General features: G+C 51.6%; 2 protein-coding genes and 1 pseudogene across 4 annotated transcripts; all 3 read right to left on the bottom strand.

Moving 5' to 3' along the window:
• Window positions 1-609: 609 nt before the first annotated feature.
• Window positions 610-11,249, bottom strand: Krt79 (keratin 79). Its single transcript, XM_021183132.2, has 9 exons — window positions 10,782-11,249; window positions 8,882-9,099; window positions 7,356-7,416; window positions 7,160-7,255; window positions 2,595-2,759; window positions 2,267-2,392; window positions 1,500-1,720; window positions 1,101-1,135; window positions 610-861 (listed from the first exon to the last, which is right to left on the bottom strand). The coding sequence occupies exons 1-9, from the start codon at window positions 11,247-11,249 to the stop codon at window positions 656-658; spliced, it is 1,596 nt and encodes a 531-aa protein (XP_021038791.1). The 3' UTR covers window positions 610-655.
• A 4,646-nt stretch (window positions 11,250-15,895) lies between these two features.
• Window positions 15,896-18,058, bottom strand: LOC110310750 (FGFR1 oncogene partner 2 homolog pseudogene; annotated as a pseudogene).
• A 59-nt stretch (window positions 18,059-18,117) lies between these two features.
• Krt78 (keratin 78) lies at window positions 18,118-26,069 on the bottom strand. Of its 3 annotated transcripts, XM_085831715.1 has the most exons (11): window positions 25,704-26,069; window positions 25,074-25,288; window positions 24,067-24,127; window positions 23,581-23,676; window positions 22,696-22,860; window positions 22,221-22,346; window positions 20,371-20,591; window positions 20,121-20,155; window positions 19,833-20,039; window positions 18,772-19,766; window positions 18,118-18,705 (listed from the first exon to the last, which is right to left on the bottom strand). In XM_085831715.1, the coding sequence occupies exons 1-11, from the start codon at window positions 26,067-26,069 to the stop codon at window positions 18,118-18,120; spliced, it is 3,075 nt and encodes a 1,024-aa protein (XP_085687841.1). The 3 variants fall into 3 exon arrangements, with proteins under 3 accessions (XP_085687841.1, XP_085687840.1, XP_021039768.1); XM_085831714.1 differs by having other exon boundaries at window positions 18,118-20,039; XM_021184109.2 differs by lacking the exons at window positions 18,772-19,766; window positions 19,833-20,039 and having other exon boundaries at window positions 18,118-18,394; window positions 20,123-20,155.
• Window positions 26,070-26,373: the final 304 nt, after the last annotated feature.

The raw sequence follows: 26,373 nt of genomic DNA, 5'->3' as shown, positions 1-26,373 counted from the left end.
GGGGGAGGGGAGGGGGGGAGGGGGAGGGGAGGGGGAGGGGAGGGCTCCCTAAGTCACTTGCTTTCCACAGCCTCTCTTTTCTACAAGGAAGAAACTAGGCTTGAAAAAGATCAGGACTCTGCCCAAGTTCACACCTAGCGGCAAAAGGTGAGATGGACCCAAAGTCTGCCTGGTTCTCAAGGTGGCAGTGTGAGAGTCGTCAGCCTCAGCTCATTCCTGCCCCCACCCCACCCCCAGGGGACAAACTGGAGTCACACACAGCTTGCGGTAGGTAGTTGCTGTTTATTGAGACACATCACAGGCACAGACAGGGACTTGACCATGAGGTGACAAGGATGAGGAGCTGCAGGTCTCTGGCAACCCCTTCTGCCTCCTCCAGCTTGCCCTGAACTCAGAGCAAATCTGCTGAGGTGAAAATGAAGAACTGGACATCCTACCCCCTCTAAATAGTCAGGTCACCCCCAAATTAACCAGCTGGTGACCCTAACTTCCCTCCCATTCCACTGCATAACCAAGGAGAAAAACCTGAGTAGATTTGAGCCCTTTCCCAAATGCAAATTATATGTAAATTGTGCACTACAAGTACTCAGCCTCTGTGGTCCTGAGAAGCCATGGCCAGCGCGAGGACCAAGGCCCAACTCTCAAAGCCTCGCTGCTAGTATCTCCGGCTAGAGGTCTTGACTGTAGTGGTCTTCCGTAGGATGGAGGTTCCCCCAGAGACCTGACCGCCTTTGGCAGCGCCATAGCTCACACTAGCACCAAAGCCGCCCTTGCTGGCCCCGCCAGCCCCGCCCAGAGAGAGGCCGTTCCCGAAGCCAGCCGCGCCGCCTGCGCACACGGAGGTAGAGTTGCCGGTCACCGCTGCAAACAAAGTAAACATTCAGGACTTGAGGAACTGTAGAGCCAGAAAGGGGCAGGGGGAAGCCCAGAAACCCACGAAGGACTGGAGTAGAGTAATGTGGCAAACCGCTAGAAGCTCACACTGCCAGACCCTTTGACCCTGAGCCTAATAGAAGAGCCCCTTAGGACCTGGAGGAGGCATGGGAGGGGCAGGGAGCGGAGGAAGCGGTTGGTGTTGGGCACGGATGGTGGATACTTACAGATGCTGATTGCGCTGGGACAATCTCCAGACATCCTAGGGGAAACAAGGACCCGGAGCAATTAGCGATCCAATCTGAAGCTCAAGGCCTTCCAGCAGAGCCTAAAGGCCGTTCTGCCGGAAGCTTTAAAGCCTCCCCTCTCTCCCTGCTTCCTGTGGGACCACTGACAAACCCTGCTATCCCTAAGGACAGAGACTCCTATCTTTCTCAAAGGAAGGAGAAGAATCTGACCCAGTCAAGCAAACCTTGCTGCTGAGCCGGGACACCCCAGGGTTAAGGATGGCCAATCCATCCAGGAAGTGAGCAGCAGAAACAGGGAGAGCTAGGAGAGATGCCCTAGACGACCACCACCACCCTCTGCCCGGCCAACAGATCCCACATATGCAGAGGAGCTGCCACCTGCTCTCCTCGCTCTCCAGCAGCTTGCGGTAGGTGGCGATCTCCACATCCAGGGCCAGCTTGACGCTCACAAGATCCTGGTATTCACGCAGCATCCGGGCCATGTCCTCTTTGGCCTGGTGCAGGGCTGAGTCTAGATCGCTAAGCTTCTTCTTAGCGTCCTTGAGCGCCATCTCCCCATTCTGCTCTGCTTCTGCGATGGCTGTCTGCAGCTGCTGGCACTGCCCACAGGAAAATGGCATTGGGAATACTGTCCAGGCTCATCCCATTCACTCCTTTGCTCTCAAGCCAGGACCTCCACCCCCTACCCAAACAATCTGAGAAAAACTGAAACAATGTAACTGAAAGGGAGTTTAATAGAAGCAGTAAGGAAACACAAAAATATAATCTCAGTTCTTCCAGAAGATCCTCCCAGGGCTTTGGAAGAAGTAAAATGAACAATACAACCTTACTACCAGGAAAAAGCCTTGTTCTATCTATAGAAGAAGCCACACGATTTGGTCATACCTACATAGAGTCAGCATCCTCTGCCTTCTGCCCACCCCGCCCCCTACACTGACATCCTGGAGTAAAATGTCATAGACATGTCCCTTTGAAAGAGGTCATACCAAATGCTCTACCACACATAACACTGTGTGACCTGCGGCAAGTCTGTTGCCCTCTCTGAACCCCAGGCACATCTCTTGGGCACTCCTTCCCAGAAGGAAAAGGTTCATCTTGATGAGCCAGGCTTGGAGTTTTCCAAGCTAACGCCATGGCCCACCTACCTGCTTCTTGGCTGCATCCACCTCGCCCTGCAGTCTCTGAGTGGTGCGAGTGAGTTCTGCAATCTCGTTTTTAGTGTCTCGAAGGCTGTCCCCGTGCTTCCCAGCTGTCACCTGCAGCTCTTCATACTGGAGGCCAAAAAAGTTGTCAGTGAATATTGAGAGCCCTGACCTGCTTGATAACTGTTGGTCTCAGAGCCACCCTCTGCCGGAAGTCCCATGAGAGCTGAGTGCACCAGGTCCCAGAGCTCTGAGGGCCCAGTGGGCCAGGGCTCTCCAGGGGAGGAGGTCCACCCCCAGCCCGCACATCCAAGGTAAGTTGACTGCTCACTTTGGTCTGGTACCAGGACTCAGCCTCAGCCCGGCTCTTCTGGGCAATCAGCTCATACTGGGCTTTGACTTCAGCGATGATGCTGTCCAAATCCAAATTGCGGTTGTTGTCCATGGACAGTATCACGTTGGTGTCAGACACATTGGTCTGCACTTGGCTCAGCTCCTGTAAAAATAAGTGCAGCTGCCACCACAGTCCTACCCTATGCCTTGGGCAGAAACAAAGGATACGGAATAGGACCCTCGCATGGCCTCAGAGGGACATCCTAGGCTTCCTCAAGATCCTCCCTGGAAAGAATCTACCACTGGAAAAAGAACCTCCATCTCCCTATTGTGAGGTGGGCTTACATCTTCCCTGTTGATCTTCAGGTCTTCTGCTGAGAGATCAGGGGACCGAGGGGAGTGTGCCTCCCTGCCCTGTGCCACCCTGGCTCTGTGCTAACACAGTCACTGGTTTCTGTGATCATCACATCCCCAGGAGACAAGCACTCCCCAGTTAGCCTGAAGGCTACTTCTGTGCCCTCAGGGAAGGTGGCATGTTCAGGAGCCTACCTGTTCCACTGTCTCTTCTGACCCTGAGGATAGGAGAGAAGAGAGATTTGGCAGGAAAGAGACTCCTACCAGAGGACCAGGTACAAAGGAAAGGGGGATGACACAGAAGTCAGACACTGACAAAGCCCCGATGGCTTCTGACAATCAGTGCACTAGACCACGGTGTTCTCAAGACCTCCTTGCATTTCTACGGCCACTGCCCTTTTAAAGGATGCATTGGGGACAACAAAGGTGATGTAAAGGTAACAGGAAGTTGAGAATCTGTGATCTGTTCACTGGGTTATGACATTGGCTCCCAGAGGGCTCTGCCTCTGTCATCCTTTGGCTCCCTGAGCTTCTACCAGACTGCCCTCAACTCCAGCTGTCAACCACCTTCCATAGTCTCATTGTTACCAGTAGTATGTCACACACACACATACACAAACACACACACACATGCATGCATATACACACATATACATGTGCATACACACATAAACATATACACATACAACCCAAGGGAATATGGCAGGCAGAGAGAGAGAGAGAGAGAGAGGGAGAGAGAGAGAGAGAGACCAAAACCATATCTGACAGCTTGGGATGTTGACTATGTTCTAAGCACAAGGGTAGGGACAAATGGGTCACTGAAGAGCAGAAGTCAGGGGACAAGGGTTCTGAGGTTACCCTCCAGAGGTGTCATGGCCAAACCTAGAGCATTGAATGGGATCCTGAGTGCCAGGTTAGCCAACATGAATGGCAAAAGAACCGTTGCCCTGATGGATGGGGAAGCCCTTTGACAGGAAGTCATCCCCCAGCATGGTCCACAGCTACCTTTCCTTTCTACATCTTCCCCTAAATCTCCCAACTTGCCAACTTCCTGCCATCACAGACATTGTGCCCTTTGATGCCAAAGCCCTGCCAAGCTGAGCCCTTCTTGTGCCTGCTTCTGAATGCCAGTTCTTCCTTGAGGTCCATTGCAGGTGTGACCTCAGAAGGCCTCCCCTACCCTGTCCTCCAAAAGAAACCCCCACCGCAGCCTCCAGCTGTGCCTCGGCACCTTGAGCCTGTCCCAACAGGGCTTTCCTTACTTAAGAACCTGACCCTAGGGGCAGGAACTTTGTCTTACTTGTTATGTGGGAGGAACTCCATAAACGCTTGTTAAGTAAGCGAGGTAAAAATGAAAGAAAGGGATGCTGGGTAAGCCAGCTCCATGCTCTGGGTAGAGCAGAGCTAAATGTGAAACATGAGCACAGACAATCGAGCATGAGGGTGGACAGGGACATCCTAACTCATAATAAACCACCGAGAAACCCAGCAAAGAGAAAAGAGGAAACACCTCAAAGCACCAGAGGGGCCCATCATAGGAGGCCCAGGGAAGACTAAGGAGATGAACACTGAGGCATCCCAAAGAAACAAGGATGATGAGTCCAGAGCCCAACAGCAGAGCCCTGCTCCTCTGAGGGAAGGAGTCAGGATTCTGCAGGTTAAGGAATTATAAAACATGGGAGGAGGCACAGAGCCACCAAGAGTCACCTGAGCATACATGAAACCAAATAGGTTTCATTTTTCACATATGAGTGTATTGCTGGATAGCCAAAAACTTACCGTGGACATTATCTGACCACTCCTTTCTTTCCAGAAATCCCAAAAATGTGACAAGAGGGACTGGGGGGATCGCTCAGGGAGTAAACATCTGTTGTGTAAGCATGAGTTAGGATCCTAAGCAACTATGTCAAAAGCTACGTATCTTAGTGTGTGCCTTGTGAACAACACCATTGGAGTGAAGGGAGACAGGTGGATCCCCAACCAGACTCATTGCCCAACCAATCTCCTCAAGATAGTAAGGTACAGTCTCGGTGAGAGACCTTGCCTCAAAAAAAAAAAAATGGTAGAGTGTTCAGTGATGTGCTCCAAAAGATGGGATATTAAATAGATTGGTGGTCAGGTGACAGGTACTCAAAGTATTGTCCAAGCTGGCCTTGAACCCGGGCCCTTTTGCCTCAGCCTCCCAAATACTGATATTACAGGCATAAAGTACCACACTATCTTGTTTAAGTGGATGCTAAAGTAGCCTGGGCCCTTTAACTACACAATCTTAATTAATAAAACAATACTGTGTTGAGAAATCACCAATGAAGACCCCCAGGGCTCTGTTCTTAACCCTGATCCCATTGGGAGCTCCCCTTATCACCTCCATCAGTCACTTACACGGAAGTGTTATCAAAGACCTGAACAAGAAGGGCTAGCCTTGTCTTACTTAGTTCATGGAGTGCTTATCTAGCAAGCACAGAGTTCTGTGTTCAATTCCCAGCACCACATAAACCAGGAATACCTATTCACACCTGTAATCTCAGCCCAGGAAGGTCAAGATTTCAGTCATTCTCAGCTACATAGCAAGTTTGAGACTAGCCTGGGCTACATGAGCTCCTCAAAAACTAGAAATCACAAAAAAAAAGTATATTGTTTTTAATTTTAAAACCTAAGCAGAACATTTATGCAGTTTGGGAAAAAACAGAGTAGGGCATGGTGCCACCAACACATAGGACAGGGTGACCCGGTGCCCACATAGCGTTATGTGATGGTATACACCTCAGTAGCATTGTATAAAAACCCTACTATCACCAGGTGTGGTAGAACAAGTGTTTAATCAGCACTTGGGGAGCAAGCTGAGGCAGGAGAGCTGCTGTGAGTTTCAGATCAGCCTGGACCACTCAGTGATACAACACTTGCCTACTTCTTGGTTCCATTCCCAGCATGCACACACACACACACACACATACACATACACACATACATGCATGCATGCACACACACATACATACACATACACATACACACATACATGCATGCATGCACACACACATACATACATACATGCATGCACCCACACATACATGCACTCACATACACAAACACACACATACGAACACACACATGCAAGCATGCATGCACACACACATATACATGTATGAACACATGCACACACATATGCAAGCACGCATGTATACACACACACACACACTTTTTTCAACTACCTAATTACTGGAGGAAAGTATGTTCACACCTCTCTTGAAAGCATTCATGTAAAAATCTCCAGAGATTGTCTAAGCAGCCAGGATAATAAGGTGCTCTCTAAAACACTACATGAACTAAAGGAACACTGAGATGCATAAATAAGTGTCTGCTCTTCTTCCCCACCCATCTGTCTTCCTGTCTTTCCTGAATTCTCAATGTCTCCTTTCTTCATTGTCACCTTTTAACGGAGCCCTCAGAGCAACAACAGCTGCCCTCACATGCAGCAAGCACCCTGCACCTGGGGGATCAGGTAGAGGTTGCACGAGCCCCTGGCTGGCTGCCACAGAAGGGGTTTTACCCTGGACAGAAGATTAGCTGGGCAGACCCTGCTGATGCTGGGAATATCTGCTTCTCTAGCGAATTCCCACTTAGCTCAACCCCTACTGTCCCAGTCTGCAAGACTCCCTGTCTCCTGAGACCCTTCCTGGAGTTTCTGATCCACCCACTACTCTACCTTACCAACCTGGATCACACTCCCTGCTGGCCCATCCCTGCCACTCCATTTCAAACTGAGCAACAAGGGGGCCACTGCCTCTGACTGTGACCAAGGACCAGTTACTCTGAATCACAGTACCATTGGCTCTCAAATAGGCACAGTAGCACCTACATTGTGGAGCTTTCGAGAGAAATATGCACAAAGCTGGCTCAGGGTCTGGCCCTGTTTAAAGCATCTGTTATAGAGAAGTTGTACTCATTAAAAGGGTGGAGTCGCAATTTTTTGAGAATGTCTCACTCTGGCTGGCCTAGAACATCTATGAAGACCAGGCTGGCCTCAAATTCACACCACCTGCCTCTGCCTCCAAATGTTATGATTAAAAGACATGCGCTATCACACCCTGCCCCATCCTGTAGGCTCCAAACTTTCCAGTCAAGTAACACTGGTGAGTTCACACCTCCGAGGGTGACTCTCCAGTGGTACATGAATGTGCACAGATCATGGCTGCCCATCTGTCTCCTTACCATCTCAAAGAGATGTTGCAGGAAGTCAATCTCTTGTGTCAAGCTGTCCACTTTGCCATGCAGATCCACTCTGCCCATGAATGCGGCATCTACATCCTGAGGAGAGGACAAGAGCAAACAGAGTCCTCACACCCCAGATCCATCCAGACTGTGGCATCCAAAGGACCACCTCCCCCAGCCTAGCTACCCCACGCACCTTCTTGAGCACCACAAACTCATTCTCCAGGGCAGTGCGTTTGTTGATTTCATCCTCATACCTGTAACACAAGGAAGGCTTAGGTGAGTTCTGTCCTTTAGGTAGTGGACTCACCCGGCTCCCCGGAAGCCTTGGTGATCAACACCGCCACTTGGAAGCCTCTGTGGGGAACAGATCTTTAATGCAGTCAACAGTGGAGAAGCTTGGGGGATACCACTGTTTAAACACTTCCTTTCCCTTTTGGAAGAAAGAAGTTGCAAATTCACACACTGTCATGATCTCTTTGGGTCAGAGCCCTTGGAGGCTGTTCCAGACAAAATAAGTGTGCCAACAACAACTGACCTCTGTCTCCACTTTCAACAACACGCCATCATTTGAAACAATTAGTTCCTTCCCAACCACTTCTGTTAATACTAAGGTTTAGAAACTGCCATTGTCAAGTTACAGGGAAAGTTATTTTAAAATTACCCTTTAATGTTATAAATACGTGTATTGTCAACCATGTGGTGGGAAGGGCATTTGGATCTCCATTCAAACACCCGTTCCTCTAAATGTATGGTATTTGTGGAGCGGTTGAAAATTCCACGCTAGGTCTCCCATGAGGCTGAGGAAATATTACGCTGAACGTTTTAGACATGATCGTGGTATTTTTAAGTTTTGTCGGATCAAGTTAGGCAAATGGACTATATATATAGTTCATTTATATACCTGTTGGGATTTGAATTAAGATTATGTGAACATATAAGGAATTTGTGGCACAGACATAGGAACATCCAGGGCTGATGTTTCTCAAGAAGGGAATCTGGAATGGCGGCGAATATGGGAAAGAACACAGGAGTGCCTGTGGCCTTCCTCAGCATCTAGAGAATAGTCATGGTGTATACTGTTCCTGTACCTCAGATGGTTTTCTGAAGAAAAATAACACTGTTGTGCCCTGTATAACCTTGAGCATGCCGGGCTGTGAGCCATTCACTCGTAACTGCCATCAAAGGAGCCATGATATAAAAACACACCTCCTGTAACCCTAACCCTTCTCAGGAGGGTCGATCTGGCCAACCTCTCACACACTCCTAGTAACCATACTTATGAAGAAAGTGACGAGGCGACTAGATTTGTTTGGAGACATGAAGAGAGGCAATAGAAAAAGAGCGGCAAAGTGAAATTGGCTGAGCTGCGTGTGGATGGCAAGAGCTTGGGGTTCAGTGCACCATCACCCCCACCTTATAAAAAGGACACTTTACAGTTACTAAGCTGAGAGAGGTTACCACACATGTAATCCCTGAGGCTGAGCAAGAAGAGCGCCGGGAGTGAGACCCTGTCTGAAAATAATTATAATAATAATAAAACAACAACAAATCAACCAATAAACAAACATGAAGCACACACACACAAACACGCCCCTGCCCCTGCCCCTGCCCCTGCCCCTGCCCCTGCCCCTGCCCCTGCCCCTGCCCCCAGTAGGGGCAGCTCTGCCCAAGTGGGAGTGGTCATGCTCTGTCTCATAGGACAGCATGTGTGTCCCTCACTTGTTCTTGAAGTCCTCCAGATTATCCTGTACGTTCCTCAGCTCCATATCCAGCCGGCCCCGCTCACTCTGTTTGGTATCCAGCTGCCTCCTCAGGGTGCTCAGATAATTCTCAAAGAAAGGCTCCAGGCTCCTGGCGACCCCCGTGTTCTGGCTCTGCTCCTGCAGCAGTGCCCACTTCGTCTCCAGCACCTTGTTCTGTTGTTCCAGGAAGCGCACCTGACCAGGGAAGGAAGGAAGGAACGATGGATGGGTGGGTATCACCTGGGGAGCAGCGTCCAAACAAACAGAAAGGACTTGAAAGAGTTAACAAACACATATGTGTGTGTGTGTGTGTGTGTGTGTGTGTGTGTGTGTGTGTGTGTGTGCTGGTCACCTGAACTACTCATTCTGTTCTCTGTCTCACTTTCTTCCCACTTGTCCTGGATGAAACTGGATGGTGCCAGTGTTTATGAGACCAATTCCGCATCAGTCAACTGTTTAAAGTATCACAGAAGCCTGGTTGGATCCTCTGATCCCAACACTCAGGAGGCAGAGGCAGGTCAGTCTCTGAGACCAGCCTGGTCTACAGAACAAGTTCCAGGAAAGGCAGGGCTATACAGAGAAACCCTGTTTCCAAAAAAAAAAAAAAAAATCATATATATATGGCTCAAATCCAACCTCCCACATAGCAGTTCACAACTGTCTGTAACTCCAGCTCCCGAGGATCCAATACCATCACACAGACATATGTGCACACGTAAATAAAACTAAAACAAATAAAATAAAAATAAATAATTAAAATAAATAGCATCGGAGAAACAGAGCTAGAGATGGATCACTAGTTAAGAGTACTGGCTGCTCTTCCATCAGATCCAGATTCAATTTCCAGCACCCACCGTAGCTCACAAAAGAACCAAAAGTCACTAGGGAAAAGGGCAAGAGATAGGTGACACAACTTCCGTAACCCTCTGTCACCCGGTCCCTCCAGGTGCCACCTCCACAGCACCCCAGGCCTAGTCACTTGGCCAGGAGCCCTGTTGCAGGTACACCTCAGTGCCCAGGACTGTGGGGCTCTGCAGCCTTCTTCACGGTTATGCCCCTGCCTCACATACCTGTGCGATCCTGAGCAAATCTCAGGACCACTCTAAGCCTTAGTTTGCATAGGGTACCCAGGTTCTTCATGGAACCCTGAGGGTGACACACGAGAAAGGAGGTAGGGCCCTTCTGTGTTAAAAGTTCAAATCATGGAGTTATGCCTCAGCCTGATCTCGCAGCCTAGGCGCAGAGCCAAGGTACACAGTGCTGAAGGAATGGAGCAAGAAATGAGAGAAGTGGTACCAGAATGATCCCGGTCACCCTGGAGGTGAGACGGGGATCCAGAACACTCCCAGAGTGTAATATTCAAACTGTAGGGTGGCCACCCTCCTCGTGGTAGCCGGAAGGGGGAACCAGGCAAGGGAGGGCAAAGGGCTTCCTCTTGCCCTCCAGGTTCTCATTGTGCCTGACCCCGAGGCTTCTTCAGCTGGAGAGGACAGACAGAATTCCAAGGCTCCAACCTTGGATGGTTTGTGGAATTCCTGAGCCATGCACTGTTGCCCACAGCTATAAAATGACTCAAGTCATCAAAGGCCAACTCCCTGACAGGAACACTGAGGACCACACATCTTTTAATAATGGGGTAAGGCTAATGCTTAGCGGTATAGGAAAGGCTCCAACACAGGTGGGCTGGGCCCCTCATTCACAGAAGAAACCCCAGCCACCAGGTTTTAGCCTCAACCTCTGGTAGGCAGAAACCACCGTCACCTCACCCTGCACACCTAGAGCACATGGCAAAAACTGCCTTTGCCCAGACCACCCCCCATTAGAGGTTCAGCTTCCACCCCACCCCACCCCACCCCACCCCGGTGTTGCCCACCCACCTTATCAATAAAGGAGGCAAACTTGTTGTTGAGGGTCTTGATCTGCTCGCGCTCCTGGGTGCGCACCCGCTGAATCTCGGGGTCTATCTCCACATTGAGAGGTGTCAGCAGGCTCTGGTTGACAGTGACTTCCTGGATCCCCCCGGGAGGACAGACTGGCCCAAATGTCTGCCTGCCAGCCCCTAGGCCCACATAGGCCCCACTGCCAAAGCCTCCTAGTGCCCGGCCAGAGGAGGCCCCACAAGCCATGCTGACGGAGATATTCTTGCCTCCCAAGTTGTAGAGGCTCCGGCTGCCAAAGCCCCCAGAGCTGGACCCAGAGCGGACCCCACCGCCACCGCCGCTCCCCCTGGACATAGTCACTGAGCTGTAGCTGGTTCGCATCCGACTCCCACCACCTCCGCTGGCTGAGTTAGAGCTGAAGCCTCCTTTAGTGGAGAAAGTCTGCCTGGACAAAGAGGACCGCATGATTGTCAGTGAGAAAGCAGCTGAGAGCAGGAGGGAATCAGCCGGAGTGAGCTACTGAGCCACCAAAGACCTTTTTATCTTTTCCCAGCTGGGCTGGCCCTGGGTTCCATGCACTCCGGCTGTGATTACCACAGGTGAGAGGGAGGGGCCGGGAGGGGGGGATGTCCTCTCCCCCAGGATGTGGGAGGGCCTCGCCCAGCCATCACTGAGACTGAAGTGCTGCTCCTGAGCAGAGACTACTTGAGATGGGAAGCACCCCACCCCCACTACCCCCACCCCCACCCCACCCCACCCCATAAGCTCTCCTCACTTGGAACAGGATGATAGGGCTCCTACAGTTACCCTCACCACCCAGTGGCTGGCTTGGTCTCCTCCTACGCAGCCCTGATGGCCTGCTGTCAATGGGGCTCTGTTTTGTGGGGTTTGTCCCAGGGCCTTGTGGTAAGCCAAGGCCCCAGGGCCCAGTGCTGTGCAGGTGGCAAGGGAAGATGCATTGGGCAACGGGTTGTAGAGAGAGTGCCCAGGCCTGCTCTAGTCCCACCCTCCCAGCCCACAGCCTCCTGTCTCTTGGCAGGTCCAGCGTGGGGGGCACAGGTGACAGTGCAGGGGTGGGGCAGCTACTCTTCTCTACACTGGCAGGTATCTGCTGGGTGGGAACCCTGTGTGGGGTAAAGAGGATCCAAGGACGAAAGGAGGGCTGGATGGCTTTGACTCTAACCAGGCATAGCAGAGCACACCTATATCCCAGCACTCTAGGGGTGAAGGTGGGAGGGTCAAAAGTTCAAGGTCACCCAGCCTCAAAACCAAAAATAAATAAATAAATAAAAGGACAAAGAAAGAAAAGAAATGCCCAGTCACCACAGGCAGGGTGTCAAAGCTTAGGACCCCAACTGCTTTTCCTGGGGCTGGAAGGAGGCAAGGAACTGTGGCTACCCCTAAGCTCTTCTTTGGTGGAGCCTTCCCGGTAGGGCCCAGACATTTTGGAATACTGAAGATGCACATGTATCCAAGAAGCCCCAAGTGTCTCATGCTGTAACCCCATCAACCTTCTCCTTTCCTGACCACAAGGACTCCACCTGCTCAATTCAGAAGAACAGGGACACTCCCGGTCACTTCACACCGGCCTCCACTCTCTTCCCAGTCAGGCTTCTAGAACCAAGCACAGCCCACGCAGAATTGGAGAGACTTCAGGTACAGGATCACAGATAGTGGGAGAAGGCCTTGAGACTGCCCCCCTCCCTCACCTCTTCATCATTCAGAAGGCAAAAGGGCAGAGACTGCGTTAAGGCAAAGATGGAGCAGCGTTGACTCTGCCAGGCTAAAGCTCGGATCCCAACAGAGATGCAGAAGACCCCCGTGAGGATGGTGGCTTCTAGGCTCCAAAGGAAGCTGGGGATCTTTCCCTAGGGCCACTGGGATATTCAAGAGGCTCCTGTTCACTTGAAGCATTGAACTCAGCTCCTAGCAGTCATGAAGAGCCACAGAAGTAGCCCCTTAATGCCACCAAGACTGCTTGGAGTTAAGGACACCAGGCATCTAGGAGAGCTGGTTTGAAAGACCAGTTCTCAGTGACCTGTGTGCCTTTGGGACACTCTCCACCTCTCTGAACCTCATCTAAGCATAACCCACCATAGAAGTCCTTCGGGAAAACAATGCCATTGGAATGAGCCATCTTCTCCCACCAGCCAACCTCCGTCTCCTTTCCCCAGGCTGAGAACACTTTCTCAGGCTCCCTTATCTCCGCCTGGCAGCGTGGGAGAAGAGATAGCTGTGAGTGAGGCCTGGCCTCCAGACTGCTGCCATGGTCCTCTGGGCAGGAAAATGATGTCAGGCAGTGCTGTGAGTCACTGTGTGGCTGGGCTGGTGGGAGTGGGAGTCAAACTGTAAATATAAACATACCCCGCCTCAGAGACTAGCATTCAGGCATGCAATTCATGTGTGCACCTCCTGAGCATGCTCTCTGTGCCAGGCTCTACCCTGGGAGCTAGGGAGCTAGCAACAGATGCCTGTGCAGCCCAGGCATACTCTTGGGAGATGGGGTTGTTACTCAGAGACAGCCTTCCCTACCCAGCCAGACGGATTGCCTCAGGCAAGGTCCTGTGAGGTCACTTTGCCTCCTTGGCCGTTTGTAGCTTGTAGCTCTGGCTGTTTTGAGACGTCAAACTGGATCGGTTTTTTTGGAAGTCTTTTTGCAGAACATGCACATACCCTGATTTTATGTAGACCGAACTAACCTTAAACTCTCTGTGTAGCCAAAGACAACATTAAACTCCCGATCCTTCTACCTTCCAGGCACTGAAGTGACACCCATGAGCCACCATTCCTGGCTTTTTGAATCTTTCCAGAGGAAACCCCATACCTTTGTAACTAGTGGAGTTTATAGGAGTAATTATAAACAGAACAGGAGCAAAGATTATACAGATTGATGAATCAAGTGACCAGCCCTCCAGAGGTCTCCTGCTAAGACCAGGATGCTACAGCAGCTCTGGGAAACAGAAGAGCAGTTAAGAGGTGATCTAAGGGCTACCATGTATTAATTAAGGAAGTAAGCCTCCTGCCAAGGTTTGGTCGATGGGCAGTGAATGTCTAAGCTTGATCCACATCTGTGGCCTCCCACAAACATTGTGGAGGAAGGTCCAGGGAGGGGGTTTCCAAAGGAAGAACTACAGCCTACCGCTCCTTTGACTGCCAGCTACCAAGGGCCTCCAACTCTGGAGACTCACCTGCCGGCCTTCCCCACTATCAGGATACAGGAGCATGAGGGATTTAATGCTACTGCTGCCAAAAGCATGGGTCAGAATAGCTGATAACGGCAACTTGTATCCCTAATACCTAACAGCTTGGATGCTGAACTACATGGAAGACACAGGGGAAGGTGCCTCCAAGAGAAGTAGGACTTTCGAATCTACTAAGACCCGGCACCATCATCCGTGCGTACCGAGAGCCAGCTGTGTGACCCAGTGTGCCCTGAGCACATTGCATGTAGGGTTGGCATGCCTTCCCCCAGCTCCGGCTGTGCTCCCTTATCTCCATCCTACCTCAGAGACACCCCCACTTTCCGCACAGCTGGGCACTGCTCTCTTGTTTCCTTTGTCCAATGACGATAACCAAAGAGGAGATCAAAAGAGAGAGAAATGGGGATTCTTGCTAACCCCCACCCTCCAGGGTCACACTTCTCCCTGGGGTCCCCCACACACACTGTTCCAGAAACTACTCTCTGATCCATGCCAAGTCTCCTGTCTCCTCAACTCTGCACAAGGCAGCTGATGTCCTACCCCTCTTTGGCCTATCCTAGTTTAAAGGCACTGAAAGTCTCCTTGGTCCCAGACAAAGTGAAAGAGTTAATCCATTCACTAGAGCCGTTGGTGGCTGCTTCCTAGCTTTGTGGCCTGGGAAGTCCCTGGCCTCCTGGTCTTGTTAAACCCCGAGAAGTAATCCTTCCTATAAGGTCCCTTCAGCTCCCAACACATAAAGGAATCAGGGTTGTGAAAGAGGTGAGAGTTGAGCACAACTCACTGCGTGGGCTGGACCTACTATGTGCACCGCCAGGACAAAGCCATTAAGAAGTTCCTCATCTGGAGATAGGGAGATGGAAAATGAAGGTATATTTCACTAGAACTCAGCTGAATTACTCTGACTGGGATTATGCCAGGCAGTGAGAGGTGGTAGTGGTGGTGGTGGTTGTTGCTGCTGCTGCTGCTGCTGCTGCTGCTGCTGCGTTTGTCTGTCTCACTGTCCTGAGATGGGGGTCTCACTCTACAGCTCAGGTTTCTAGAATTCATGTAGCCTAGGCTACCCTTGAACTCATGACAACCCTACTTTCTCTCTACGTCTTAAATCTGAGATTGCAGACCCAGCTACCACTCTGGGTTGTTCTTAGAGTTTTCTTATGGATGAAAACGCTGAAGTATGGAGAGATTGTGTACTGCGTCAAAGTCACATCACCAGGAGCGTTAGCGCTTAGACCCAAGCACCCTCCCTCCCGTGTCTTCTGCACCCAGGTAGGCATGCATGGCTTCTTTCCAGATAAGTAATGAGGAATCCTGCAGCTGCCCTCCCCCAGTACAGCAGCAGAACTTCAAGACATCCCTCCGCCCAGGCCGCAGAGCTGACAGCATGGGCCAAGCTGCCTCTCTCCAGAGCTCAAGGCAGGAAAGGGAACGGGGAAGAAACATTAAAGAGACCCACACAGCCTGCAGAGTGAGTAAAACCCTCCCAGAACCTCCTAGTCCCAACCCTGACTGACGAGCGAATGGCTTCCCTCAGAGCTTTCTGAAAGAGAAGAAAGATATTTCTAGGCTCAAGTTCAGATAGGTTCAGGGATCCACTGGGGCTAGGGACATCATTTCGAATCCCCATGAGATCCTTTTCCTGTGTGCAGGGGCACAAAAAACAGCTAAGCGGTACCAGGCTAATAGAGACACAGGGTATCCCCCATCAGAAACAAATGTATAGCCAGGGACTGCAACAGAGCAACCAGAATGTGCAGGGCACAGGAAGGGTCCTGCCGCTCAGACTTGGGGCAGTAGAAAAGATTTTTAGGAGGAGGAAAAACTTGATCCAGACTTAGGAAAAAGGAACAGAGAACCACGTAAGGTCGGGACCAGAGCAAATTCAAGCAAACAATCTTTTTTTTTTTTTTACTTTAAAAATTGTGATAATTTAGGCTTTCCAACATTTATTAGGAGTATTCAGGGTGATCTATGTAGCATCTAAGAAGCCAACAGCACTTCTGAAACTGCAGTGCTCAGCAGGACCTTGAAAACTCGCTGTTCACTGTGGCTCAGCTTCTCCTTTCTGACTGTGATTGGGATCTGGTTTATGACCACTGGTTATACTTTCTGCTGCTGTCTCTCTGCCAGTGTCCCTGTACATACCAGAGGGAAAAGGCTGACTGAAGTTGGGTTTTATGTTCACACATCCACTCACTTCTGGGCCCATTCTAGTGACCACACAGAAAGCCACTCAGCTCTTCCTCAGACTCAGGTCACTGTTAGTCACTAAGGCAGATAGAGATGTACTCTCTGATGCATCATCCTTCCGAAGGTTCAAAAAGGATTCTCGAGTTATCTGAAGGATCTCTCTCAAGCCTTTATTTTCTTGTTCAAGTTGAAATATCCGCTCCTGTTCCTTGCAACCCTGCTGCTCGTCAATTTCAATAGCTTTTCTCATTACTGCTGCCATCTCGGTGATTTGGTCAACATGTGCTTGCAACTCCTTTGAGTGTTGCTCTTTTAACTTCATTATTATACCTGGGTCATCTTTCTTGCTGGCCATGAGCAGTCTGAACATCTGCTCTCGGTACTTGCTCATTATCAGTTCCAGGGCAGACTGGTGCTCTTCCAGGGATGTCCGCAGTTCTTTGTTCTCTTGTTGTAATTCTCTGATTTGTCTGTTTTCTTGCTGGATTCCCATAACTAGTGTGGATCGTGGCCGATGTCTTGCTACTTCATTAAGTTCTTGGATTTCTTCCTGATACTGCTTCATCGCTTCCACTCGCTTGCTGAGGGCAGTGGTCTGCTCGATGAGAGACTCTGCTGCATCATCATGATCTCTCAACCTTTCAACAAGGGCTTTAGCGTCAGCAAGTGCCTTCTCAATGGTGCAGCAAGCAAACAATCTTAATGGGGGAACAAGCTTCAAGAGCCACCAGACATCATGGGGACATGGGAGATGGAGCAGTGTGTTCAAAGGGCACCTCAGGGACACACCAGAGCCCTAAAGAACTTCCTTGATAAGATGGCTGTGTTGCCCAGGGAGACACCATAGGACACACTTGACACTGTAGATAGTCCTCGGGCTTCCTTCCAAGGAGAGTGGGCTGGAGAGATGCACAAGCTATGTTTTTCTGGTAAGGTGTGCAAGCTAGGGCAGAGTTGAATTACTTGGTAAGCATGGCATAGAATCTACACTTACCATGGGGAACCTTGGTCTCTGCCCTTCCACCTCTCCTCTAAATGCCCTTGGAATCCATTTCAAAGCTGTTGCCAAGAATCTGGGCTGAACTGCACCAGCTGGGATGTTCTAGGCCAGGAATGCCACAGCGAGGACAAGGCTCTGGAGTTGTGGTGGGAGGAAGCAGGGAGCAGGCTGCCCGAGGTATCGCTGAGCCACAGAAAGGGGGACAGGACAAAAAGCAACCTCCCGCAAACCCCCATTCGCCACACAGGGTATCTGAACTCATGGCAGAAAGCCAGTCCTTGGCTGGAAAGAAGCCCAGTCTCACAGGTGGGAGGGACTGTGCTGAGGGTGGCCTAAGTGTTCAGACCAGAAGAGATGTGGAGCCCAGTGCTTGTCAGAGGAACCACAGCATCAAAGAGCCAGTCAGACTGAGGCTCTGAACATAGTTTGGGAAGAGGGGAAGGAGAGGGCAGGGACTGGGCGGTGTAACACTTCACAAGACAGAGAAACAGAGGCAGGAGGGTAGAGGAAGGGACCAAGTAGGGTCCTGAGTTCCAGTCTCTAGATTCCAGTTACTGGCCTCTAGCACTCCCTCCTACTGAAGCGTATTTGAACTAGGGTTAGAGTCTTGCCAAAGCCTAGTCTTCCAGGCCAGCCTAAATAAAGACCATAGACAAGGGAGTAAAAACTCTGGCTAGAGGGCAGAACCTATGCACTGTGTGGGACACACACACCCACATGAATGCATGCACACACACACACACACATGCACAGGCACACACAAATGAGATGCAAATGAGTATGCAAAGCAGGACCTGCCCCTGACCACTTGGGACAGCAGGCAAGCCAGACTTTATTGACTTTCTCCAGTACCCAGTGGGCTGCCTTGGGCTGTGGACATTGGACATTGTGGGGTGAGCTCAGAGCAAGGCTTCTGGGTTCAGAAGGGATGTGACTGCCTGGTCACTCAATAAATGACAGACATCTTCCGACTTGATTCCACTGTCTTCTTCAGGATGGTGCGGCAGCTGGAGCCAGAGCCAGAACTGAAGCCTGAGCCAGATACGGAACAGGAACCCATGATGGGGCTGTATCCAGATCCCTGGGGTATCTCAAAGCCACCAGTAACGATGCTAGAGCAGCCTCCAGACCCAAAGCTACCTTGCCAGCCTCTGTGGCCACAAGTGCCCACTTGGCCTCCACATTCTCCTCTAGGCATGGACACTTGACCCCCACATTCTCCTCTAGGAATGACCACTTGGCCTCCACATTCTCCTCTCGGAATGACTGCTTGGCCTCCACATTCTTGCCCAGGCATGGCCACTTGGCCTCCACATTCTCCTCTAGGCATGGTCACTTGACCCCCACATTCTCCTCTAGGCATGGTCATCTGGCCTCCATATTCTCTCCCAGGCATGGTCACCTGGCCTCCATATTCTCTTCCAGGCATGGTCACTTGACCCCCACATTCTCCTCTAGGCATGGTCACCTGGCCTCCACACTCTCTTCCAGGCATGGTCACCTGGCCTCCACATTCTCTTCCAGGCATGTTCACCTGGTCTCCATATTCTCTTCCAGGCATGGTCACTTGACCCCCACATTCTCCTCTAGGCACGGTCACCTGGCCTCCACACTCTCTTCCAGGCATGGTCACCTGGCCTCCATATTCTCTCCCAGGCACGGTCACCTGGCCTCCATATTCTCTTCCAGGCATGGTCACTTGACCCCCACATTCTCCTCTAGGCACGGTCACCTGGCCTCCATATTCTCTTCCAGGCACGGTCACCTGGCCTCCATATTCTCTTCCAGGCATGGTCACTTGACCCTCACATTCTCCTCTAGGCACGGTCACCTGGCCTCCATATTCTCTTCCAGGCATGGTCACTTGACCTCCATATTCTCTTCCAGGCATGGTCACTTGACCCCCACATTCTCCTCTAGGAATGACCTCTTGGCCTCCACATTCTCTTCCAGGCATGGTCACCTGGCCTCCAGATTCTCTTCCAGGCATGGTCACCTGGCCTCCAGATTCTCTTCCAGGCATGGTCACCTGGCCTCCAGATTCTCTTCCAGGCATGGTCACCTGGCCTCCAGATTCTCTTCCAGGCATGGTCACCTGACCTCCAGATCCTCTTCCAGGCATGGTCACCTGGCCTCCAGATCCTCTTCCAGGAATGGTCACCTGGCCTCCAGATCCTCTTCCAGGCATGGTCACCTGGCCTCCAGATCCTCTTCCAGGCACGGTCACCTGACCTCCAGATCCTCTTCCAGGCATGGTCACTTGACCTCCAGATCCTCTTCCAGGCATGGTCACCTGGCCTCCAGATCCTCTTCCAGGAATGGTCACCTGGCCTCCAGATCCTCTTCCAGGCATGGTCACCTGGCCTCCAGATCCTCTTCCAGGCATGGTCACCTGGCCTCCAGATTCTCTTCCAGGCATGGTCACCTGGCCTCCAGATTCTCTTCCAGGCATGGTCACCTGGCCTCCAGATCCTCTTCCAGGAATGGTCACCTGACCTCCAGATCCTCTTCCAGGCATGGTCACCTGGCCTCCAGATCCTCTTCCAGGAATGGTCACCTGGCCTCCAGATCCTCTTCCAGGCATGGTCACTTGACCTCCAGATCCTCTTTCAGGCATGGTCACCTGACCTCCAGATCCTCTTCCAGGCATGGTCACCTGACCTCCAGATCCTCTTCCAGGCATGGTCACCTGACCTCCAGATCCTCTTCCAGGCATGGTCACTTGACCTCCAGATCCTCTTCCAGGCACGACCACATGACCTCCACATTCCCTTCCAGGCATGACCACTTGGCCTGTACCAATTCTTCCAGGCACAACTACTTGGCCTCCACAAGTTCTTCCAGGCACAATGCCACCCTCTGTTATAGCTGCCAAGAAAATGCACTGGTGTCACAGCAGGGTCTTCCACATCACAAGAGAACCCTACTCTCAAACCCCCTCATACTCACACATAGTGACCTGGCTGGTGTGCTCCTTGGATATCCTGGAAGAGGAGGGAAGAAAAGAGGAAATGCTAAGAAAGGCTGTAAAGACTATAATCCCCCACCTTAAATCCCTCCCATCCGAGTTGGTTGCTCTTAGTGACTAACAGGGTCAGGAAACATCTCAGAATCCCCTCTAGCAAAGAGAGACCTGCACGGGCCTTCCGTCCTCCCCAAACCCAGTCTCCTAACCCCAGGTGCTCCCCAGTTCCCCCACCTGCACTCCTCGCTCTCCAGCAACCTCCGGTACGTGGCAATCTCCACATCCAAGGACAACTTCGTGCCCATCAGTTCCTGGTAGTCACGTAGCATCTGTGCCATGTCCTGCTTGGCTGTTCTCAGAGCAGCCTCCAGCTCATCCAACTTGGCCTGGGCATCCCTCACAGCCATCTCCCCTTGCTGCTCAGCATCAGCGATGGCCGACTGCAGACTGTCATTCTGGGGCGGGGAGGGGGGGTAGAAATGAAGGAGAGAACAGTCATAAGCCTGACAGGGCCGATCAAAACACCCACCATGGATATAATCTGAGGACCCAGATAGACCCTGATTTTATGCACTCAAAATTATGCATGAACACCCATGCCTGGCCCAACAGTCTCTTTTCCCATGGCAGAGGACTCAGCAGGGTCCCCCAACATCTTCATGTCTACCTAGAACCTCAGAACATGATCTTTTTAGAAGCAAGGTCTTGACTGGAGTACTCAGTTAAACATCTCAGGATAACACATGGTACTTAGGGTACATCCGAAATCCAGTCCCTGGATGCTGAGAAGGTAGGTATAAAGAGAGAAGCAGAGGTAGGTATGGGAGAGTCAGCATCCACTCAGATTCAGAAAGGAAGAAATCCTCCAAAGGCTGTCACTGCTCTGTCCCCCACACAGGAACAAAATCTCCTTTCCATGTCCCAGAAAGGTGATAGGTGGCTGAGTGGGGACCCAGAACCCTGAGACAGTATCAGTCTCTCAGGCCTGTGCAGAAAAAGTGGTGGGTTCTCCAAGACAAAGTACATACAGTGGGAAGAGGCTATGACTCCTCAGGGCCAGCCCTGGTGTGTTTAATTTAAAAGTGGGTGCTCAGAATGCACAGAAACAAAATGCCAAATCACGTGAAAAATAAAAGTAAAAATAATTAATTGATTGATTGATTGATTGATTGATTATTAAAATAATGGGCTGCAGGGTAGAGAGAGGGTTCTATGGTCAAGAGCTCTGGTTTCTCTTCCAGAGGACCCAGGTTCAATTCCCAGCACCCAGGTAGTGGCTTGCAATGTCTGTAATTAGAGTTCCAGGGAATTCAACACCTTCTTCTGGCCTTCATGGGCACCAGGCACATACATGATACGCAGACATACTTGAGGACTTGCTGTAAAATCATGAGAAGGGGAGTCCGGATAACACTACCCACTGAGCATCTCACACGTGCCCCACATAAATACTTACCTGACTACTCTATGCTCACCACCCACTGGGGGGGTCTCAAATCCAGCCTTCTGCTTCGAGAAACATGAGCACAAACTTGGTAGCTAGTAAGTCATCGCCGTTCCCCTCTGAGAGGGCAGGGCACTCTCTGGAAAGGCAGGCTACCTCAGACCTCCTCAAGTTTCTGAGATCTCCTGAGAAGGCTCCATACATCTCCTTTTCTCGGGCTCCCCCCCCCCCATCTCTCACATACACTTTTCCCAAAGGAAAACCAGAAAAGTATTTGACCTGAAGTTCCTGTGTGCTTGTGGAGGGAGAGTCAGAAGAAGAGATGAGCTGAGAGCTAAAGTAGCTCTCTCCCCAAGAAGGTGAAAAGCAAGATATCTACCTGCGTGCGAACTGTAAATGATGGTCCTCCTTGCAGTGTAAAGCACAGAGGCTCTGCCCCAGAAAGCTAGCATGCAGAGTGGAGTTCACAGAGAGTAAGCAGTTCAGATCTGTCTCCACGAAATGATCTGGAGCCCCAACCATTTATCCAGACACACACACACACACACACACACACATCCTCATATGAGCCCAGCTGGGAAGCAGATAGTTAGTGGTGGAGGAACAAGACACCAAGCAGCTATAGACACTGGGAACATACCTGCTTCCTGAGGCTCCCAATCTGACTCTGCAGCCTATGTATGGCCTGCCGAAGCTGGGAAATCTGCACCTGCGCTTCCTTCATGCTGTTCCCTTGAAGCTGGGCTGATTCCTGGAGTTCCTGGTACTGAGGCACAAAAGTAGCACCGCTGGTTGAGTTGGAGCTACCTCTGACCCTAGAATCGGGGACATGCCATCTTCCCACCTCGTGAGGTGCCTCCCAGTGTCTGCATCTTCCCAGTGGTCATCAACTGCTTGAGCTCAGGACATGGTAGGCATGCCTGTAGAGGTCCAAGCCTGTCTCCCCGTTTCTAACTGTTGTCCCCCTCCTGCGCTATGGACACAGAGCTACCCTCTGAGCCCCAAACCTCAAGTTTATTATCAAAGCTGCCCCAATAGGACCAGAGTTGGTAACCTCCCTGGCATGTGAGTAGGACCACCCAACCCTTCCCAGCTTGCTCCTTGGACCACAGCACCTTGGTCTGGAACACAGCCTCAGCCTCAGCCTTGCTAGTCCGTGTGATCTCCTCATAACGGGCGCGGACCTCGGCAATGATGTCGCTGAAGTCCAAGCAACGATTGTTATCCATGGACAGCACCACAGACATGTCATCTGCCTGCGTCTTCAGCTGTCCCAGTTCCTATGGGAGAGGCCAAGTTCAGTGTCCACCACCATGGCTCCCTGTCCTCTGTCTCCCTCAGGGGAGAAGGGGGCCTGACTGTCCATCCATTTGCCCATCACCCAGTGGGGGTCCAGATTCACAGAGTAAGGACCACTGAAGTGGTCTCCGGTGACTTTTGAAGTGTGGATAGTAAAGGGAAAATACCCACAAGGCCCCAGGTCACCTGTCCCTGCCTCCCCTCTCACCTCTCATCACCTCCCTTCCCACAATCCTCCCACCCCACTTACATTGGTCGCCTCACATTTTCTCTGGCTGAGGACATGACCTCAGTCCCAGCATCTACCTGACTGAAGAGTTCCTCCTTCCTTCATGTTTCAGACTGATTTTGCCTTTTGCATCCGGCTTCTTTGCAACCACCACCTGTCCCTGTTTCCAACCTTCCCTGTCCTCTGTAACATCTACCATCTTCTAGCCCAGGGTGGGATTTCTATTTACGGAGACTGCTGCTTCTGTCTGCCTTCTGACAGAAGCGCCATGAGGGTTTCATCTGGTTTCGTCTGGGTCTTCATTGATGGACTCTCATGTTGATGTTGGGTGGCTAACTGTCAAATGATGAGTGACCACAAACCAAAGCTATTCTAACAGGCTTCCCCTCCTAGGGGCTCCCCTCCTGGACACAGGGAGCCTGTCCATCCTGTCCCCTTTCCTAATTTCTCCCCGTTTTTCACGGGTCCTTACTTCTTCATACAGACGTGTCAAGAAGCACACGTGTTCTTTCAGGGACTCCAGGTTGCCTTCCAAATCCATCTTGCTCTGGAAAACCTCATCCACGTCCTGGGCACAGGAGACAGAAACCATGCATGCCCCACTTCCTCTCAGGACACCCATGCTGCTGTGTCTGAAGACCCCCTTTTTCTCTCCATCCACCCTGCTCAGCACTATCTGCAGGGTGCTGTCCCTGGTTAACCCCAACCCTCTGTGCTGCCTCCACTTCTGACTCTGCCTCTTACTACCCTGTAGTAAGCCCAGAGCCTGTCAAACAGCACTTCAGTCAGATCTTGGCTTTAAATCACTGTGTCTAGGTAAATATCCCATCCTGGCAGAGGGTGACTACATTCAGAGTGCCAACGTGTCCTTGGTCACTATCTCCACCCTCTGGCTTCCCTGCCTAGGACCAGGCTTAGGACATAGTAGGGGCTTCCTGGGTGTTTGAGCTCCTCCCACCTTCTTAAGGACCACAAAATCATTCTGCACAGAGGCGTGCTTGTACGCTTCCTGGTCATACCTGCAAATGGAAAGGGGGAGTCAGGCACAAGTCAGAGCCCACCCCAACATTCTGTACCACCAAATTCTGAGTGTCCTTGTTTTCAGAGGCCTCAAGTCGGGAGCCACCATTGACCTCTTTCATTTCCTGTTAGGGGGTTCACACGGCCTCTCTATACCCCTGTGTCAGACTCTCAGCCTGTATCCCAGAGGACAGCAGGCCACGTGTTTTGATGGTTTCCCAAGCACTCAGGGGCCTCTGAACAGGAAACGAGAGTTTTGTCATGGCAACAGGACACTCCACAGCAGATATGAAACTTTGGGTGCTTCTTCCTCTACCCTCTAACCCCCACCCTGCTGCTCCCCAACTAGCCCTGAGGACCACAAAAGGAGACGACCTTTTCCCAGAATGTAATAGTAGAAACCACCACAGCTGGGAGAAGCAAGAGGCCTGCCCTCGCTCTCCAGCCCTCACCGCCCCTCAGCCCAGGGCTGTCTACCCCACCAGGCTGCCCAGGTAGAGGGTCTAGAACCACAGTCCAGCCGTAAATCACACCATGGATCTGGGGATGTATGTACTAAAGTGACTTTCCTCCACCCAAGACCAGAGCACGTCTGAGTCACGTCAGCCTTACAGCCTGCTAAACAGGAATTTCTCGAGAAAGCTATCAAGATGTTGTTTAAATAAGCCCTTCCCAGTCCTGACCAAACACATGGTCCTTTGTGGCTAGGCTTCAGCCCTCTGGAGAGAGGCTTCAACATTTTCCCCAGGTCTCTCTGGGCCTGGATGGGGGTGAGAGTCTCCTCTACATATTACAGGTAAACCTTGTGAATGAAGAGAGAGGAAATCAAGAGCCAGAATGGAGGTCAGTCATGCAACACTGGGTGCTGGACACTTGGGAGACCCTCAGGCAGGCAGAGCATCACGCACCACCCCCCCAGACACCACACACAAGCATTTGCCCTACTTGGACTTATATTCATCCTCCTGGTCCTGATAGGTCTTCAGCTCAGAGTCCAGAGCCCTTCGCTCTCTCTGCAGCTCCTCCAGCTGCTGCCTGAGCCGGGCTAGGCAGGTTTCGAAGATGCACTCTAGACCCTGAGGGCTACGATTGCCCTGCAGCTGTTGCAGCAGCTCCCACTTGGTCTCCAGGACCTTGTTCTGCTGCTCCAGGAAGCGCACCTATAACCAGACACAGGGTCCTGAGACTCCTGGGACTCCCCTGGCCCAGCCTCTGGAGAGGGAAGCCTAGAGACCCTCTTATAGTCCCCTTTTTCTTGCCTTCCACCCCTGCCTGTGCAGAGGAGCCTCAAGCCCTCCCATAAGAACCTGTGCATATCCATGATGGGATACAACAAGAGATCAGACTTCCTTCCCATCATTAGCCAGCTTCTCTGTGTCCCTGAGTCCCAGCCATGGAATAGCAGGGCATTGGCAAACCAGAAAGCCTCTAGCTAGACCCTGGGAGGACATCCTTGCCACTGAAGTAATTAGAAAAAGCAGCAGGAAGTTGGATTTCCTCACTCTAGTTCATCTTGTCTAGAGCAGTTGTCTGTGGGAGGCCCAGAAGCAGGGGGCCAGGCTGTTTACCCCTCACCTTGTCAATGAAGGAGGCAAATTGGTTGTTGAGGCTTCTGATCTCTCGAGTCTCCTGTGATTTCACCACCTGGAACTGGGGGTCAACCTCGATCTTCAGTGGGGTCAGCAGACTCTGGTCGACAGTCACTGCTTGGATGCCCCCTGGAGGGCACTGGGAAAACCCAGGCCCTCCCTTACCCTGCCCAAACCGCATCCCTTGCCTGGTCTCTGCCCCCCAGGCCCTCCCACAAGAGCTTCCTCTGCATCTCCTGGAGGAGCTAAGGCTCCTGCTGCTGAAGCCAGTCCTGCCCCGAGCCCCTGAAAAGGAAGAACACGCTGAGTGGGCGCTGAAGCCCCTCTGGGCCCGGCATGGAGAGAGAGACATGGCAGAGACAAACAGGCCCGCAGCTTCAGACAGACTGGAGATGGTCACGGTGTGTGTGCTTCTGCCCTGGGGCCCTGGCACGAGACTTTTATCCCCTCCCGTCCTTGGGCTGGGCCTTGGAGAGCAAGATGTTCTCAGTCTGACTGTGTCTGCCACTTGCTGCGGCTGACCTACTCTGACACACCTGGGGAATGGGTGCGTGGCACGTGCAGAGCCTGAGGTAGGAGACCCAGTCCCTGCCCCAGAAGCCAACGACAAGCAAGCATCTCAAGGCCTGAGCCACGGTTCTAGGCATCAACATTAC

The sequence above is a fragment of the Mus caroli genome, unplaced genomic scaffold (genome assembly GCF_978045245.1).
Source record: "Mus caroli unplaced genomic scaffold, Mus_caroli_1 scaffold_16, whole genome shotgun sequence".
NCBI lineage: Eukaryota > Metazoa > Chordata > Mammalia > Rodentia > Muridae > Mus > Mus caroli.
Note: the sequence above shows the minus strand (reverse complement) of the source record. Positions and strands in the feature narration are given on the sequence as shown.

Excerpts from the sequence above, each read along its gene's own strand:
- Krt78 (XM_085831714.1), bottom strand. The coding sequence starts at position 26,069 with ATGTCTCTCTCTCCATGCCGGGCCCAGAGGGGCTTCAGCGCCCACTCA. Across the intron at positions 24,128-25,073 it reads GAGGATGAATATAAGTCCAA|GTATGACCAGGAAGCGTACA; the intron begins GTAGGGCAAATG and ends TTCCATTTGCAG. Across the intron at positions 20,040-20,120 it reads CACCAGCCAGGTCACTATGT|CTATAACAGAGGGTGGCATT; the intron begins GTGAGTATGAGG and ends TTTTCTTGGCAG.
- Krt79 (XM_021183132.2), bottom strand. The coding sequence starts at position 11,249 with ATGCGGTCCTCTTTGTCCAGGCAGACTTTCTCCACTAAAGGAGGCTTC. Across the intron at positions 7,417-8,881 it reads CTGGAGGACTTCAAGAACAA|GTATGAGGATGAAATCAACA; the intron begins GTGAGGGACACA and ends CTTGTGTTACAG. Across the intron at positions 1,721-2,266 it reads TGGATGCAGCCAAGAAGCAG|TGCCAGCAGCTGCAGACAGC; the intron begins GTAGGTGGGCCA and ends TCCTGTGGGCAG.